Below are 18,557 nucleotides of genomic sequence, written 5' to 3'. Positions count from 1 at the left end.
TCTACCCCTCAGCCCATGATCTAGGCTTGCATGCGCCAAGATTAAGCTAGTAAATAGCGTGCGTTTTTCTCCAAAGAGCTTAGTCTCTCCTTCAAGCACATTAATTATACTTCATGTTCTAAAGAAGAATCATAACTTTGCATTTATCATTATCAAGCTGAAATTACCAAAGGTGAATCAAAAGACTATCCCATATTGTTAAGAAAAATACATAACCCCCCATTAGATTTAGAGATTAAAGAAAAGTTAAAATTAAATATCATTAATATTTAATTTCCTGATAGTTAATTACTATTTCCTTAATATACTACAACAGTCATTTCAAGTCCAATGGAAAACTCATTAACATTTTATTTATAAGGGCTCCTAGTTAATGTTATATAAAACCATTTCACATTATAAAACCTAGCATAATCACTTCACTATGTTATATAATAGGAACCATGAGTAATTAAAAATTGTGAATACTTTATTCTATTTTTAGGACTTCATAAATTTAATTTTCCTTGAACGGTTTGGGGAGTGAGGTAAGATTCCATCTTCCTGAAGCAAATGGCTCCTTTTGTTACCTTGTGAGAGAGAGGATTTTAAAAGTAGGATGGTGTCAGAAAACAGAGTGCCTTAGGTTTAGACTTTACCTCCTGGATAATGGGAAACAAAAATGACGAGATCCATATGTTATTTTATGATGAGTACTCTGATTGCTGGGCTAGCCAAAAAAGACTAAGGGGAAGGAAAAGAATTTAAAAGTTCCTGAAGACTAAGAATGAGATGATAGAGTTGGTCTATGTGGAAGAAAGTAGAATGAAGAGATGTAAACAAGGAATATCTTCAAAGGAAGAACTTTAATAGTTAAACTTAATGCTTTAACTGAACTATACACTAAGGTTTGGATCCTGTTGCTGTTACTGACAAGAATATGAGTGATGGTTAAGAGGGAGCCATATTTTTAGGCAGGGAAATAATAATGTACTCACTTCAACATCTGTAGGTTTGACAGGATAATAAGATACCTAAATGTGAGTATCAACGAGAGCATCTGGCAATTTGTTCATTTGACAACCAACTCCAAATCTGGTAGTTGGGAAGTGGAACAACCCAAATAGTTATACCTGTTGTATCAAAAAATGAGTTTGGTTCTTGTGGTTGTAATTCAAGTCCATCTTCATCCATGGCCTTTAATTTTCATCAGTCACAGCTCCTAAATTAGGGGGGAAAGTAAACCAAGCATTAGGTTTTTTATATCATGTATTAACAATGTCATATAATATTTACACTTCTGAAACACTCAAAATTATGTGACAAATGAATACCTATCAAAAATGTATCTAGGTGAAATAAAAGAGAAAAGTTAAAATTAAATTGCCAAAAACATAATGATATATGGGCATCTATATGGCAAACAAAGGCAGATAAATCAAAAAACCAACTTAGCCTAGACTTTCTGAGATACTACTTACATACATCATACATACAGCAGACATCCTGATGAATTCTGATACATGCATAAATCTGTGTAATCACTACTCTACCTAGATCAAGAAGAGAACATTTCCAGCATCCCAGCACTCTTGTCTCCTCTCAGTCTTGTCACTCTTGTCTCCTCTCAGTCTTGTCACTCTTGTCACTCTTGTCTCCACTCTTGTCTTCCTCACTCACACAAGGTCAACTGGCTTTATTAAGACTCAAATCTGTAGCTTACTGGGAGGAAATTCCTGCACAATTGTCTTATTACTTCTCTAAATTTACGTAGTCTGCCATCTTCCAACCAATACATTAAACAACAGTTAAAAATTCAAAGTGTGTAATTGTAGCAAACACCCTTTAGGATCTCTGCCTACCTTAAAATGACCTCTTAACTAACCCTCCAGTCTAGAGAAGTAAATTCCCACAGTGAATTTATACTCTCCTGGCCATAGCTGATTGGCACTAACTATAAAACAGTACAAATAAGTTCATCTTTGAGCACAATAAAATCAAAGTCCTATCCCTAGAATTGAACCATGAGCAAAGGTCACTCAGTCTATCATTCTCTCTCTCCTCTCCTCATGGCTGGAACATAGGAGGTGAGGAAGACTATTTACCAACTTCAGCTTAGACTAGTGAGATAAAGTTTACAAATAAAAAAACAAAAAGAATCCAGTGAATGCCTTGAGAAATAGAGAAGAGGGAGCAGGGAAGAGAAGCTTACCAATAATAGCTTTTTAGCTCCTGGTTCTAGATCTTTCTGAGGTCCAGCTACAGTCTGCCTTGAGTTTTGCAAGCCACCCCAATGACCTTAATGCTCCCTTTTCTACTTAAGCCAAAAATTTACAACAAAAAAATTAACCAATCAAATAATATACTACTTAATACTAATCACTGCTTCAAAAGAGCAGACATCAGGGATTAGGGCTTACTCATGTTACAAGTATTACATAAACTTCCTCCCTCACTGGTTTCCTTATCTCTACTTTCTCACTTTCTAATCCAACCTAAATGGTAGTATTAAACACATCTTTCTTTTTACTTTTATCATCTTTTGCTGATGATAAAAGTGCCGCATGATGCTTGCTAAAATTTCAAATAACAGAAACAAGAGTCATTTTTTGTAAAGCATCAGCTAGGTGATATCAGGCCTCTGTTCAAAAAATGTTTAATGGCTCCTGTTTCCTTCAAATAAAGTTGAAACGCCTGCCATCTTCTAAGTTCCAGCTGCAAATTATCTTTTTCTCATTATCTTCCCTAAGTCTCTTTCCTTCAAGCAATATCCCCGAACACCACATTCACACACTTCAACCAAACAAAAATGCTCAATGTCCACATAAGATCCAAATTCTATACTTGGCTCAGAATTTCTTCTACCCAGAACATCTTTCCCCTGTCATCTGTTCTTCCCCCAAACCCCCTTCCCCACACCCAAAAAAGAAAAAGATGAAAATAATATCCCCCCTCCTCTGAACTTCTACAGCATTTTATCCTTTTCCGACTGTACTTGCTTGCTGTAAATTATTTATGATTATTTTCAGATGCTAAACTTGCATTTACATACACATATATAATCCTTAATGAAATATCCATGAGAAACTCAATTAACATTAATAAACAGATTTTCAGCTTGTCAATTCTGAGACGTAGTCTATCCATTTTCAGGAAAGTGAACGTTTCATGTTATTTATCTGAAGTTGTTCAAATTAAATGGACCAAAACCAAAAATATTTCAACTATAAAAAATGTAAAACATAAATGCTCTGAATAAATTGTCACTGCTCTCTCCCCAACAAAATCACCTCTGGCCATAGTCCATTCTTGCCTTTTAAAAATGTAACTACAAAATTATAAATGTAAGCTAATTTTCTAAGCATAATGACATAGTCTTAAAACATGAAATTAAGCCAATTTGGAAGGTAATAAACCCAAACCCATCGGCTCTAAGAATTTCCCACCTGCACAGTAACTCCTTTTCTCAGCTTTTCTATGAAAGAGTTTGACAGCTAATCCCCTTGACTGACATTCTCTCCTTCCTCAGTTTAAGTGATAACTCTCGTCTCTCCCTATCTTCCCAGCTTCTGTCTACTCTGCTGGCCCTCTCCCCTTACTTCAGTCCTGCCCAGGATAGGACACTTAGCCCTACTCTCTTCTTTCTCTTTATTCCAGAGTTTCAATTACGATTTACACAAAGATAATTCCCCAAATCCAATACTCAGGGTAGTTCCTAACACTTCCACCAGACTGTCTGCTGAAGATTTTCATCAGGAGAAAATCCTGCTTTCTCCTCCCAGTAAGACCACTAAGGCCTTTTCCTTCCCTGCTTATATTCCACCAGGTTGTCAGACTGTGTCCCTTCCTTCTCCACAGGTTCCCTGGAATCTGTCCCTTTTTATTCCTAGTGTCACCATTCACTCTCGGTTTCATATGTCCTGATCCCCAAGAGACAAAAATAGCCTCTCAACTGGTCTTTCGCTTTCTGCCACTCCCACAACAAATGACCAGGAACCTACAAGTCAGGGCTGGTGCCAACTGCCGGGGCATTCCTGCCATCTGTGGGCAGACTAATTTTCAGAAGTACTGTTTTGTTGAAGGCACTCCCTGCTCAGAAAGCTCCAGCAGTTCCCCAAAACTCAGGGTGCTCTAAAATATTAACCCAAGTTACCATATTAGACTTATTTGCTATTATTCCCAACATTTCACATCATATCCATTTCCTCAGATACTTTGGTCCAAATGGAGGGTGTCCGTCCACTCACCTTATTTTGACTCAGGTAAGCAGTAACTGTTCAACAGTTTTGCCTGGTTATTTTTCCTTCTATTTTGTCATTATAAAAACTCAAATCAGGAAAAAAACATGTTTTGAACTTCCAGGCAGAGGTTACTGTACTTTGTAACCCCTCTGGGTTAGAAACCTCTCTGATCATCAGACTGAAACCAAAGTTCTTAGAATGGGACTACTCAGGACACTTCTATGGATTATGACAAAGTCGGGGTGGTAGGGGGCACACACTGATGATGTAACTGAAAGTGCCCCTACCTTTGCTGCAAGAACCATGTCCAGGGACCAGCTGAATCTGAAGACAAATCAGCAGAATGGTTCAGAGAACCAAGAACCCAACAATTTGGGTGAACACATAGTTTTAGTCTATCAAATGCCCTCAGAATAATTCCAGGACCCCACTGTCCCTTAAGCTCAGTAAAATATTCCCTTCCTTGGATGCATGATCTTAAAAATGCTATGGAAAAATTCACAGCAGAAAAATGTACCATTTTAAGAGAAATAATGGATTGAGCTAAACTCAGGAAATTCAAATAACTTTCTTCCATCCTTTAAAATAAAGCAATAAAAATACCATGCCAAGTTAATAAGTATAGCAGTGGCATTTTATCTGTCTTAAATTAGGGATAAAGAATATAATTTATTTGTTTTATGTCTTTTGATACCTAGACACTTTCACAATCTTCCTCTCAGGCAGATTAACAGGGTGCTTATGTATTCCCTCTGCTTGTTGTCATAAGCATCCAAGAACCACTTGTCTGCTTCTGGTCTTCCAAAACTCAGTGCCTTTTAATTTCATGATGTAACTCTAGTTCCTCTCCCTAAGACATGCTCAGAGACTCAAACTGTATTACACATGTTAAATGAAACTGCTCAAGTCACAGGAAACACAAACAAAAGCAGACCCGTCTGTAACAGAATTTTTCTTAAAAAGAAAATGAAACTGCTTAAAATTTATATTTAAAGCCTAACATGTTCTCTCTTAAGCTACATTTCTTTACCAATTTTCCCCCAAATTCTTCAATGTGGGATATGTAGTCATCATTTCTTCAGGTATCTAACTTTCAAATCTGGAATGCTATTTCACTTCTCTCACCAATTCAGCCCTTTAATTTGTCTCACAGCCAGTCACTCTTAAATTCATCATGTCCCCTTTATTTTCACCACAAGCTCTGGTGGGCTTCCTCCAGAACCCAGTGGCAATCTTCCAATTAAAAGTTTGAGCCCTTTTTGAATTGAAGAAATTTTCTTCTGTTTCTACACTTTCTTCCATTGTCTCTGTTCATTCTTACTAGACTTTCTATTACAGAATGTTAGAACTCCTAAATCTAGCTTCCACATTGCTTTAACCTTTTCTCCTGTATTTTCTATCCTTTTCTATTACATCCTCAGAATCCTTAAACCCTTTCTTCTAAACTAGCTATTTGATCTTAACCCCATCCACTGATTTTTACTTAAAATATCATGTTTTGGGACTTCTCTGGCGGTCCAGAGGCTAGGACTCTGTGCTTTCAATGCAGGAGGCATGAGTTCGATTCCTGTCAGGGAACTAATATTCAGCATGCCAAGTAGCATGGCCAAAAAGCCTTTTAAAAAAGTTTTAATTTCAAAATAAACTTAGTTTTCTTTTTCACAGTAGCCTTTTTCAGTGGATACTGCATCTTCTCAAATATCTCTGAGGATTTATTCTGTACTCTATATTAAACTGTCTCCTCTGCTGTTTCATTATTCAGTGAGTTGAATTTGGTGCCTCTCTTTCAGACTGATGGTATTCCTCAAAAGCATTGTTCTTAGCAGTTCTCCACATATATTTGTGGATGAGGGTCTAGACTAGAGTTACATTCTGATAGCTGGGCTGTATTGTGTTTTCTTAGCCCAAGCGAGAATCCCTGGTTGCCTAGCAATGAACCCAAGTTCTGACCAAAGGAGTCCTGTCTAGAAAAAGGCCAAGGAAGAGAAAGGAAACATGTAATTAGCCAGGCTTTCCTTTATGGTGGATGAGTATCCCTAAGCACAGGTACTAGAGGTCCAATATCCTCTGGATAGCTATAAGCTACCTAAAGCACTGTCCTTAGCTTTCTCCCCACAATACTCACATTGGAATTTCCTATGGATGAATTTGCAATTCAGAAAGCCAAATTTCTGGCATTAGCTCAGGAGGACAACCACTAGAGACATCTATACTGATAAGTAAATGCTTGGCTTTCCATAACTTTAATTATCTGGTTGTGCCCATGGCTTGCTCTTTCTCCTAGGATGTCCCCACTTCTGACACTGGGGATAACACAAAATGACAATTTGGGGATGGTCCTTCCAGGTTTTCAAATAGGGATACATGTTTATTAAGCTAAGCTCTCTAGGGCTTTGTCATTGATTGATTCCCAATTGCTTTACGCAACCAGAAATTCATCATATTCTAGACTACAAGTGGCATATCCCTCAAGTTTTCTTTTTTCTTTGAATCTGTATACTTCTTCCTTAATGTGATTTCAAAAGAAAGTAAAAAATAAATGTGTGTTCTCTAGTCTATCTTGAAGTCATTATTAATTTGTATGTGTCAAATAAAACAGCATGGAAACATGTAAAAGGAAAAAAAAAGAAAAAAACCAACTATGAGATAGAAATGGAACCAAAAAAATCAATAGTAGTAAAAAGCTACAACTTTTATCAACACCTGACAGATCAAACACTCAAAAAATAAGTAAAGATATATATAAGTAATATTAAGCTAAAAGATTTAATTCAAATTCCACTAACAGAATATTTTAAACAACCTTGCCACCCTCTGTGTTAAGAGGAAAAAAAAATGCTTCCTGTTGTAAATGTCAGAGCCCCTCCTTCCTTGTCCTGTCGGAATTCTGTACATTTTGCTCAAAAATTTAATGCCAAGTTGTTACAGATTAGCTTTTTCCATAAAACCATTTGCGCCAATCAGTCACTTCAAGGTTTTTTGGTTAAAGTCTAAGAGTGCAAACTTTCAAAATCTATTAAAATTTTGTCCTAAAACTAACACAACACTGCCTATTAACTATACTTCAATTAAAAAAATTTTCTTTAAAAAGCTTTTAAACAGGAAAAAAAATTAGACCTAAAAATGACAAATCTTCCTAAAATCTTATTTTTCCAAAGCCCCTATTCATGTTCAGATTAAGAGTCGCCAAAATATTAGTACCTAAATGTCCACTGACAGATGAATGGATAAAGAAAATGTAATATATAAATACAGCGGGATAGTATTCAGTCTCAAAATCCCATCAGTCAGACTCAGAGAAGCAGAGAGTAGAATGTGGTTCCCCGGGGTTAAATGGAGATGTTGGAGAGAGAATGGTAAAGGATAGAGAGTTCTGCAAATCCTCTATATGGCATATTATCTATAGCTAACAATACTGTAGTGTACACTTAAAATTTCCTAAAAGGGTAGATCGTATGTTAAGTGTTCTTACTATGAAGAAGGAGGTGGTGAAGAGAAAAAGGAAGAACGGGAAGATAACAACAGGATTCCACTAACATGAAATGGGAAGAAAAGGCAAATCCATACAGACAAAAAGTAGACTGGCAGGGGCAGGGGGTAGAAACTGTTTGCTAACTGGGTACAGGCTTTCTGAGGTGATAAAAATGTTCTAAAATTACTGGTGATAGGAGAACAACACAATCTACAAAAAAACTCACTGAAGTGTACAGTTTTGAAGGGTGTATTGTGTAACAGCTTTCTCTCAATAAAGTTGTTTTAAAAAACACACAAGTACATGCAAATCAAAAACTAGTTCATGTTACAATATGTATTTTTAGATAGGAGACTGGTATCAGCATCACTTTATAACAAAAAGAAATGTATTAAAACTCAGGTGAAACACTAGAAGTATTTCTTCTCAAGTCAAACTTAAGACAAGGATGCCCACTATTACTATTTAAGATTGTATGGGAACTGATAGCCAAAGCAGTAAGATAATGAAATGCAAGATATAATTATTATTTGAAAGAAACTATATTTATTTACATATGACTTACTGAGGAAATTCAAGAGAATCAACTAAAATCTTAATTTCAGAGTGAATTCATAAAAGTGTGCTGATACAAAATTAATATACTTGAAGGCAAAGGTTTTTCTTTTTTAAGACAAAAGCTTTTTTATGCCATAGTTAAAAACGTAAAATACCACTGATAATAAGAATAACTGAAAACTCTACTAAGTAGGATTTTTTAAAAAAAATACAAATACAAAGAAAAGTCAATCTTGCTCTTCAATATACTGGATCAGTAGTATTAATTTTCTTTGATTACTACATTCAATTAAAATCCCGACACACTTTTGTTGTAAATCAATTGACCTCATATATATAGGTCTACTTTCAGACTATTCTGTTCCACTGACCAATTCAGCCTTGCACCCACTACATTAATCATTATAACTTTATAATAAGCTTTGATATATGGTAGTGTAAGTTTTCCAACATTTTTTTTCAAGACTGGCTTTGCTATTCCAGGCCCTTTGCATTTCCATATAAATCTGATATGGTCTATCAAAAAAAAAATACCTGTTGGGGTTTTGATTGGGACTTCATTGAATCTGTATGTAAAAATTGACATATTTATAATATGGACACTCATGATCCATGAACACTGTGTCTCTCTACATTTATTAGCTCGTCTTTCATTTCCTCTCAGTAATGCTTTTTAACTAAAAGTCTTAGTAAGTTGTGCTGAGTTTATTTCAAGGTATTGAATGTTTTGTGATCTTATTACAAATTGTACTACTGGCTTTTAAAACAAAAATGTGAAACAATCAATCAACTGTACTGGCTTTTAAATCTGATTTTCAAATTGTTTGTTGTTGGTATAGAGAAATACAATTTATTTTTGTGTATTAATCAACGTCCCTCAACTATAAAGTAGTAAAATCAGAAATGTCACAGAGATAATAACACCCCCCCAAAAAATCCCATAAATTTGAAAGTCTCAGTAATTCAATGGGCAATTGGAAAATTATAAAAATCACAATACATTTAGATATAAATAACAAAAAATCAATTCACATCAAATTCACTACCCAGTTACAGTTCAGAATAAATGTTATAGTTTTAAAGGCATTTAACAGTAGAGATAAAAAACTAAGGAGCTAAACTTCAAATTAAACTTTTAAAATGTCAGAATAAATGCAAATAAGATAGAAAGAAATATTAACCATATGAGCAGAAACAAAAAGGATCAATAAAAAGAACTATTTTAAAAGCCTTAATATAGGCAAGTTATTGGCAGTACTCATCAAAAAAAGGAACAAATCAATGAAATTAGACATTTTAAAGTCATTAGAGAAGACTATATTTTATACCAATATATTTGAAATGTCATATCTTTCTATAATAATTTATTTTGTATAAAGAAAACTCAAGAAAAGCCAAAAGACCTATCACCATAAAAAAAACTATTAAAAAACAATTCAGAAAAAAAAAAGACACCAGGCAAAGACAACTTCACAGATGAATTCTAACTTTCCAGAAACAGATCATCTCTATTAAACACAACTTGTTTCAAAAAGAAATATTCAATACATACCCCCTTCAAAAAAAAAAAAACCCCACCAAAATATCATTTTTAATGATAAAATATTAGAAGCATTCCATTAAACATTAAAGTACCTAGACAATAATGCCTGTTATCAATGTTTTCATACAAGTCTGTGCTGGAGGCATTAGTCAATGAAGTAGAAGAAAAAGAAAACAAAAAACAAAGAGGCAAAAAGGAATCAAAAGAAGAAATAAAACATCTTTATTCACATACACTTATGTATTTAGAAAATACAAACAAATTATAAACTCCCACATTTCACTGAATCCAAAAATACCACCTGTTTTAAGATGCATCCTTGTTCTACCTACAACTAACGAAAATACACTGTCAATTAAACTGATACTACACTTTAACATCTACAAATTTCATTTTAGACTTATCAAGACAATTCTTTTAGACTGATTTAGATGTATTTCCATCATAGCCTGTGCATATACAGAAGAAAAAATAGAAGCAAAAGAAATTGATAGAGGGGTACTCCTAAAACTTCACATTCAGGGTTCTACTAATGCTCTTCTACTTAAAGCTCTTCAATTTTTCCTAACAATACTGTCCTCTACCAATAAGAGTATTGGTGATATAGCATTTCATAAATGTTCCATTATTATCTATGGGATTTTCTTTCTGGTAAGACACTCACTTCACAATTCCTTCTGCCTTCAGTTGTATTGCTGAGCAAGAAATTACAAAACAACAATCCACAATCTCATTTAAGTGATGACAAAATGAAGAGTCCTGACCACGTACGTGCATATAAAGACGATAACATCAAGACATGGACAACCACGATTGGAGGACAACCATGATTACAGGACACTATCAACTGAAGATCTATATGACTCTCTGAGGGGGAGAGATGTAAGATATAATGGAGAGGGGGAATGTACTTCAGAATCTATGAAATATAGTAATATGCAAGTTCAACAAGGTTACACTATCAACACATTAAGTCCATAGTACTCTCTATATATCAGCAATAACTAGAAACAACATCTAAAAGATATTCACAATAACAAAAATCATACAAATTTTTTCTAGCAAAAAATCTAATAAAAGCTGTGCAAGAGCTTTATGAAAAGCAGTAGAATACACCCAAGACTCAAATCTCAGCTCCCCTATTTAGCATATATCTATATTTATCTATATATTATTCTGTAAATTTGATGCAAATACAATAAAAATCCAACAGTTTTTCATACAAACCAACAAACTGACCTGAAAATAAAGGAAGGAAAACAGCTTTAAAACTCTGAAAAAGAACACTTATTTAAAAAGATAAGATTAGATCCCTACATCACACAATAGAGAAAAAATTCCAGATGAATTAATGACCTAAATATGAAAAAAGTACAATATCATTTATGACCTTGGGGCAAGGGAAGAATTTCTTGCTGATATAACATAAGACATGTATTAAAAAAAAAAAAAAAAACAGAGAAAACTGACTACTTTCACATTAAGAAGTCCTACACAAAAAACATTGCACAAAAATTAAAAGATTAGCCACAGACTAGAAAATGGTATTTTCGGTGTGTAAAACTACACATCATTAATACTCAGAATATAAAGAGAATAACCATAAACCAATGAGGAAAAGGCAACAATCCAATAAAAAATGGACCAAGGTTAGGCACAAGTAAGTCACAGAAAACTCATACAGCCAGTAAATACATGGGAAAAAAAGTTCAACAACATGAGTAATCTAAGAAATGCAAAATGAAAACAGCAATGAGATACCATTTTTACCCAAAAGACTGGAGAAAACTGCAAAGTCTAATCTTTTGGCAGTGGTCTGGAGAAATAGAGGCTCATACACAGTTGGTGGGGATGTCAAATGGAGCACAATTCGACAATTCCCAATAAATTGACAAATGTGCTGACTCCTGAATGTAGCCACTCGACTTCCACAGTCTCGAGAGAGAAGAACCCCCTATTAGGATGCTCAGGGCCACATTGTTTGAAATTGCAGAAAACTGCTAACAACCTAATGGCTCCTCCCTAAGAACAGATAAATAAACCACAATATATATACACATTAAAATATAAGTAAAATGAATGAAGTATATCAGTGGTTTTCAAATTTCTTGGACTCGGGACCTCTTTACACTCTCAAAAATTGAAGACCTCAAAGAGTTTTTGTTTATGTGGGTTCTATCTAGACATGTTTATGTTAGAAATTAAATCCGAGACATCTTAAAAAGATTTATTAGTTGATAGAAAAATCAACCCACTGTATGTAAACATGAACACTGATTTTTAAATAACTATTTTTCAAAACAAAAAAATTGTGAAAAGAGTAGCACTGTTTTACATTTCGGCAAATCTCTTCAAAGACAGGCTTAATAGAGGACAGCTGGATTCCCATAACTGCGTCTGTGTTCCATCTATCATGACATCATGTTTCGTGGCGCCTTTGTACAGTACTTGTGCAGTGCACAAAAGAATGAGGCTGGAAGAATCTCAAGGATCCCTGGGAATTCCTGGAGCACTCTGAGAATCGCTAAACTAGATTCACATACAAGCATGAAAAAAATCTCAAAAAATACTTTGCGAAGTGAAAAAATATATATATAATGATCAACACAGTACGATACCATACATGTAAAGTTAAAACACACAAAGCAGTACTTAATATTGTTTCTGGTACATACGTAGTAGGACAGTGGTTATTTCTGGAAAAGACAAGACAGGAATGGGATAGGGAGGCACTCTTTATAATCTGTGAGGTTTTCTTTAAACACAAAGCAAGTTATGAAAAAAATACGTGTAAGATATTTAAGATCTGTTAAATCTAAGCGATACTTGCTTTTTAGTAATTTGGAGATATTTCATAATTTTAAAATTTTAAATTTTTTTTAATCCTAATGGTTTTATTTTCAAGGTCATGTAGCTTCCTCAAAATGCACCTCCCTTTGAGTAAAATATAGTTACAAGATTCCTGGATTTTATAAAAAAAAAATTCTTTGGAAAATAATTTGACAGGAATAAGAGGAGACTGACTATATTAACCCCAAGTTTAAACAGTGGGGATTACTCAGCTTATGTGGTATGTCTTACTACATACACCCCTTGGTCAAAGAACACGATGACTAGACAAGATACTTTAATAGTTGAAAACTACCCAACTACATACAATTCTCTGCATCCAATAATTGAGATAATTGTTTTTAGGTAACTGTCTTTACTATGTGCCAGGTAATGCTCTGGGACAAGGATAAATGAGAACCTGTCTCTACAGGTTTAGAAAAGATAACAAAAATATAAATACACAGCTAAAACAGAATAGGTTACATGCTAAATTAAAACATACCGACACTGCTATATGAGACAGAAGAAGCCTGGAAAAATGATGATGCCATAAAAGAAAGAAAACAAGCTAGCAGCAGGAGTTATTTTAGGGGCTCTGGGTTTAAAGAACAATCCCCCCCCCCCTCAATAAACAGTACTGGGCATCTACTATGTTCCAGATAAATCTGGTTTCAGCCATGTTAGACACCTGAATAGAGGTGATTAATAGGCAACTGGAAATGCCAGATGAGAAACTAGAAAAGAGGGCGGGCATTGTAAAGGGCACCAAAACCACGGGAAAAGATTCAAGAAAACAGCATAGATGACTGACCTGGAGGAAAATCCCATCCAGAAGACAGAGAAGGCACAGAGTTTCTGAGACACAGACACTTTTACGAGATACACCTGCTGACATGCTGTGGAAAAGCTTCCCAACTGGGGAAGTATCGGATCTAGGAAGAGTGGGATGAACAGAAATAAAAGTGCTGGTGAAAGGAAAAACAGCTGAAGTTTTTTTAAGATGAGCAAACCCAGGAATGTTTTTAAGGACAGGGAAAGGCACCAGCAGTTAGAGGGCAAAGATGGAAGTGGCAGAAGCACACTGACAGAGCTCCATCCTTTGGGACCGGTGGATCCCGCAGGCAGAGTGTCTGGGCCTGAAGGGGGCCAATTCTTCCTGCAAGCGAAGAACAGGAGGACAGCCTAGGGAGAGACAAAGGAAGAGTTTCAAGTGGCAGGAAGGAAATTGAATTGCTTATATCTGACAGTCGTCTATCTCTCTGGCCTAAGTAAACGATTAGGTAATCTCTGCTGAGGCTGAGTGGTTTAAAGGACAGGTTGAGGAGTTAAAGAGTAAAAAAGAGAAGTCAGGAATTGCCAGTGTACACAAACACAAATAATACAAACAAGGACACCAGGGGCAATAAAAGTCTAGATGGGTTTAGGAAAGAAGCATTTACCAAAGTTTTTCTTCAATGCATTATGAGTATGCTTTTTAAAAAAGGCAAACTTGCATCTATCTGAAAGATACACAAATTGAAAATCAACACTTAGTTTATCCAAGATGGCCAGTGTTCCACCAGTTTCAAACCACAGATGTCTGTCCTCTTAACTATACAACTTGAGTCCAACTCTGAATCTTATTCATCCACTCTTGCTGTACTGGAACATCCACTGCTGCTGTACTGCATGTGCAGCAATAACAAGTCTCTCTTTTAGAGTTCTGTGTGTTTCCCAGTTGTCAAGATACAAAGCAACCGGTTCTTTCAAGTTTACATTTACCTTTACCATCTCAACAACCACAGCCCACCTTAGTATCTTGCTTAAGAGTCCACCTCCTACAACGCACTGTCTCAAACGTTTCTAACCCACGGCCCTTTACAATCAACATGAGACTCTTAAAAAAAAAAAATGGAAAAAGTGAAACAACTTTCTAATGAATATTTATGCTACCTATAAATTTACATTATCATAAAATTCTAGGAAACACATTCCCAAAATGTGCATCTAGACTAGTTCAAATATTAATCAAAACATGAGAAGGCTTAGTGTAGCAAACAGCCTTAGTTACCCTCTTAATCAAAAAGGTGGTTCCTCTTACCAAGCAGAAAAATAGGGATTCCAAAAAAGCCATCTGAAGGCTGCTGCCTTTTTAATCATCATTAAAACTGACTTCTTTAATAATCACCATGGGATACTTACAGGTTCATTCCTCCTTTTGGTAAAGTAACCCACAGCACTGATCCTGTAATGTTCAACCACGGTAAATGAACAGCTAGAAGTCCCTCCCCATTGGTTTATTACAGAAATTATAGCAACTCTTGAACAAAAGGTTACTTGAAGTGAGAAATTAGGACAAGAAAAAGGAGCAGTTATCTATAACAAAATTTTTTTTAAAGCAGCAAAATTGGCTGAACTTCCGAACATTCTTGATAATCATTCCTGTAGTGAAACACTGCTTTTCAAGGTTAACTTGCTACTCTCATTATATCTCAACTTTGAAACTTCTGAGGCCAGCGGAAGGACCAAGAGACTATAAAGCCAGGCTCAGGTGCGTCATCACTCTTGATACTTGAGGGCTCTCTGGGCCTTTCCCATCAAGTAAAAGCCTCTCTACCTGCAAAGCAAGCTCCATCTACCTTAGCCACCACTCCCCTACCTACACCATCTACTCCAGCCAAATTATACACACTTGCTGTTTTCTGTAAGAAACGTTCACCCTTGAAACGCCCTTTCCCCACCCCCATCTCCGTCAAAGTCCTACCCATCCTTCAGTAACCTCAAAATGTGACCTAACTTTGCTTTCCTCTGAAACCCCAATAATTGGTTGTACCTTCCCCGCACCACCTCAGTACATCTCACCTCATCTGCCTCTGAACAACGAACTTCTTGGAGTCGGCGTCTGCACTACAAGAATCTTTTTAATCTTTCGGAGCACCAGCTGGCACTGGGCTCCGAGTTCACGGGAGAGTAGAGTATGCAATCAAAACTACTTACAAGGTGGAACTGCACCGTAGAATTTTTCACATCAAATAGAAAAACTGAATACCGTACCAGGTACAGGAACAGCACTGCATCACTTTATGCTGTCCTTCAGTTAAGAATATAAAACTTCTGCCCTTTTCTTACTCCTGGCCGAAAAAAAAAATGCTACCAACAGATCGCTAAGAGCTTAACTGTATCTTTGCTAGAAAGCTGTTGCCGAATTAATGAAATTCAAATGACTCCGTAAGATTTTTCATTCCTCCGTTTCCGTGCTGTGCAATTTGCATTTTTCCCTTACAGCATAAAAGTGGTAAGAACTTCTTACCTATCAATGTTTTTTTCTTTTTTACTCCTTAGTTTTTTTACTCGAGAAGACAGTGATTGTTGGAAAACAACTGCATCTAGGGCACCCTAACAGTCACGTGTGACTTCGATGTGGTAAAAATTGAAAAATGTCTTGGGGTCCCTTTTGCGTGATGAATCCACAAGCCTGGGCGGCCATCCGTCCGGACGACCCTCAAATGACTACCAGCGCGGGGGAAGGGACCTGAGGGACGAGATGGCACCGGCACCCGGGCGCCAGCTATGGCCGCCTGCGGCAGCTCAGTTAAAATACAGCGGAAGCAGGAGCCAGTCACGGGGCTGCGGGAGGCAGGGCAGGAAGGTGGCGCTGCCGCCGAGCGCCTGGAGCCCGAGCGCCCATCATGGCGGCGAGGGCAATGGCCGCTGTGGGGAGCGAGCACGCCCCCTCCGCACGCACACGCTGCCGTGCCGGGCCTCCGGGACCCGTCACCGGAGCCGCCGCCGCCGCCGCCCGCTCTCCCACCCCCCCTCACGGGCTGTAGCGGAATTTTCTCTTCAGACGCCGCCTTCAAGATGGCGGCTCCCCCTCCCGGCAACCCCCTCAACCGTCCCCTGTAGCAGGCGCCGAGGTGCCGCCATCTTGTCCCCCGTCCCTCCCCCCCCCCCCCGTCGATATTTACATAGCGAAAATCGGCCCGGCCGGCCTGCGGCCTTCACCTCACGCCTGCAGCCTTCGCCTCCTTGCCAGGCCTCACCCCCGCAAGATGCCCCAGGCCGGCCGCGACACCGACCCGGGGCCCCTCGGCCGTCTCCAGGGCCACCGGGCAACCCTCCCCCAACGCCCGCCCGTTCGCGGAGCGCGCCTCCGCCGCCGCTCGAGGCAGCCGGGCTCCTCCCCGGGCCTAACTGCGGCCTCCTTGGGGCCTGCTCGGCGCCGCGCGCCACACCGCCCGGCCTAGCGCGGAAGGGCGCCACGCGGGCCGCCGACCAGGCCGGGACCAGGCCCCTGCGCGCAGGCTAGGCCCTACGGCCGCGGCGGCGCCCGGAACTCACCGGACGGGCGTGCGGGCGGTCGGCGACGGTGGCGGGTGCTGCAGGCCGGCCTTTCTCTGGAGCACTGGGCCGGGCTCCGGCTGGTGGGGCGGGCGGAGGGAGGGAGGAGGGGCCGAGTTCGGAGCTGACAAAAAGCGGCCCAGCTCCCCGGCACGGGCCCGCCGTCAGCACGTCACGTCACCGCCCGGGAGAGAAACCCAGGAAAATGCGGAAGGATAGATAGGCCCCCTCCTTCGCCCGGTGTGTCCCCCTGGCGCCCCGGTTGGCGCGCTCACGCTCCGCGACCGGGGAGCCCAGTGGCCTCGCTGCGGCGGGGTCTCCGGCGGCCGCAGTCTCCGTGACAGCGCCCCCCTTCTTTCCACCTCCTCCGCGCTCCCGCCCGCCGCTGCCGCCGCCGCTACACACGCGCCGCTGCCGCCGCCTCGGCCGTAAAAGCCCGCGTGGGGCCGTGGTCTGCCGACCCCGTGGAGAGGCAAGCGGCCCGCAACCGGCCCGGCCGCCCCCCACCATCTCCCGAGGGCCGCGGCCGGCCCCCGGGCCCTCCCCGGAGACCTACCGCCTCTCCGCGCCGGTCCTGGCCCAGGCGCCTGCTCGAGTTGTTTGCAGGCCCTCAGACCCCCGCCCGCAGTAAATGTGTTTTCTTCATCCCTGTGGCTGGAGAAGAAGATAAATTTAGCAACCCCCACTATCCCCTGCCTTCGCTTAAAAAAAAAAAAAAGCAACTTTGAAATAAAATGAAAATAGGCTTGCCAGTCTAAATGGGTGTGTGGGCAAAAGGAGGGGGAGAAGGGTTATCCTAGAGCACGTAACAACCGTTTAATTTTTTCTTTTTAATAAACGTTCAGAAAACCTAATTGATTATGGCGGAAAAAATAAAAAGTGTTACGTGTCACATTTTGAAACTTGTTTCGCACATTGCAACGAACAGCAATTCTTAACGTATATTTTCTCTATATCTGTTTCACGGTTGGGGAGTCTGAAATATATGTCTTGTGTGATTGTTTCATAACTAAATAATTTTTCACATTCTTTAATAAATCTAGAGGGAGCAGCAGAATGGCGATATGGGTGTTTTTTACAAACTACTTAAGCCTTTCAAAGTTTAAAGAGACATAGAAAAATATGTATTCGCGTAAATAAAACATTTATCAACTCCAAAAATGTGTATTTTGCAATTTCGCTACTGAAATTGGTATGCTTTTTCCATAGTGAACCCAAACTATGTTTAAAACTTACTAGTTAAACGCTAAATAATGTAGCCTTTACATTAATTCGAATCTGATATGCTTTATTTCTTTGTTCAGCTCACTAAATGTTAAAGATACTTCTAAACAGTAAAGAACACAAAAGTTATAAAGCAAACAGCATATTAGTGTGAAATCTCTTCAAATATAGAGGCCTTCTATTTTAGTATCCCGTGATGACTTTTTAAAACTCCCAGAATGCAATTTGTCCTTCCCTTCAGACCTCTTAAAACTATAAAGTTGCTTTCAAAAAGGAAAAGCAAAGGTACAGTAAGAAGTACTCTCTGAAAATGTACTTGATGGTAAATTTTCTCTCAAGGCTTTAAGCTTGATTTTTTTCAAGCAATTAAATGATAAATGACATGTCA

At 38.7% G+C, this 18,557-nt stretch overlaps 1 protein-coding gene across 4 annotated transcripts in view; it reads right to left on the bottom strand.

The window, feature by feature from the left end:
* ZFX (zinc finger protein X-linked) overlaps positions 1–17,838 on the bottom strand; it is a 37,231-nt gene extending 19,393 nt beyond the window's left edge. Inside the window, exons 1-2 of one of the 4 annotated variants that reach the window (XM_070289863.1) lie at positions 17,502–17,838; positions 1,113–1,201 (exon numbers count right to left, since the gene is read on the bottom strand). In XM_070289863.1, the coding sequence (XP_070145964.1) occupies positions 1,113–1,173 (61 nt within the window). In that variant the 5' untranslated portion in view covers positions 1,174–1,201; positions 17,502–17,838. Of the gene's footprint in view, positions 1–1,112; positions 1,202–15,914; positions 16,468–16,945 lie in introns of those variants that run through there. The other 3 variants (XM_070289862.1, XM_070289865.1, XM_070289864.1) reach the window with 3 other exon arrangements.
* Positions 17,839–18,557: the final 719 nt, after the last annotated feature.

Source organism: Ovis canadensis, chromosome X (genome assembly GCF_042477335.2).
Source record: "Ovis canadensis isolate MfBH-ARS-UI-01 breed Bighorn chromosome X, ARS-UI_OviCan_v2, whole genome shotgun sequence".
Taxonomy (NCBI): Eukaryota; Metazoa; Chordata; class Mammalia; order Artiodactyla; family Bovidae; genus Ovis; species Ovis canadensis.
The sequence above is the reverse complement of the archived record's forward strand: the minus strand, read 5'-3'. Positions and strand labels throughout refer to the sequence as shown.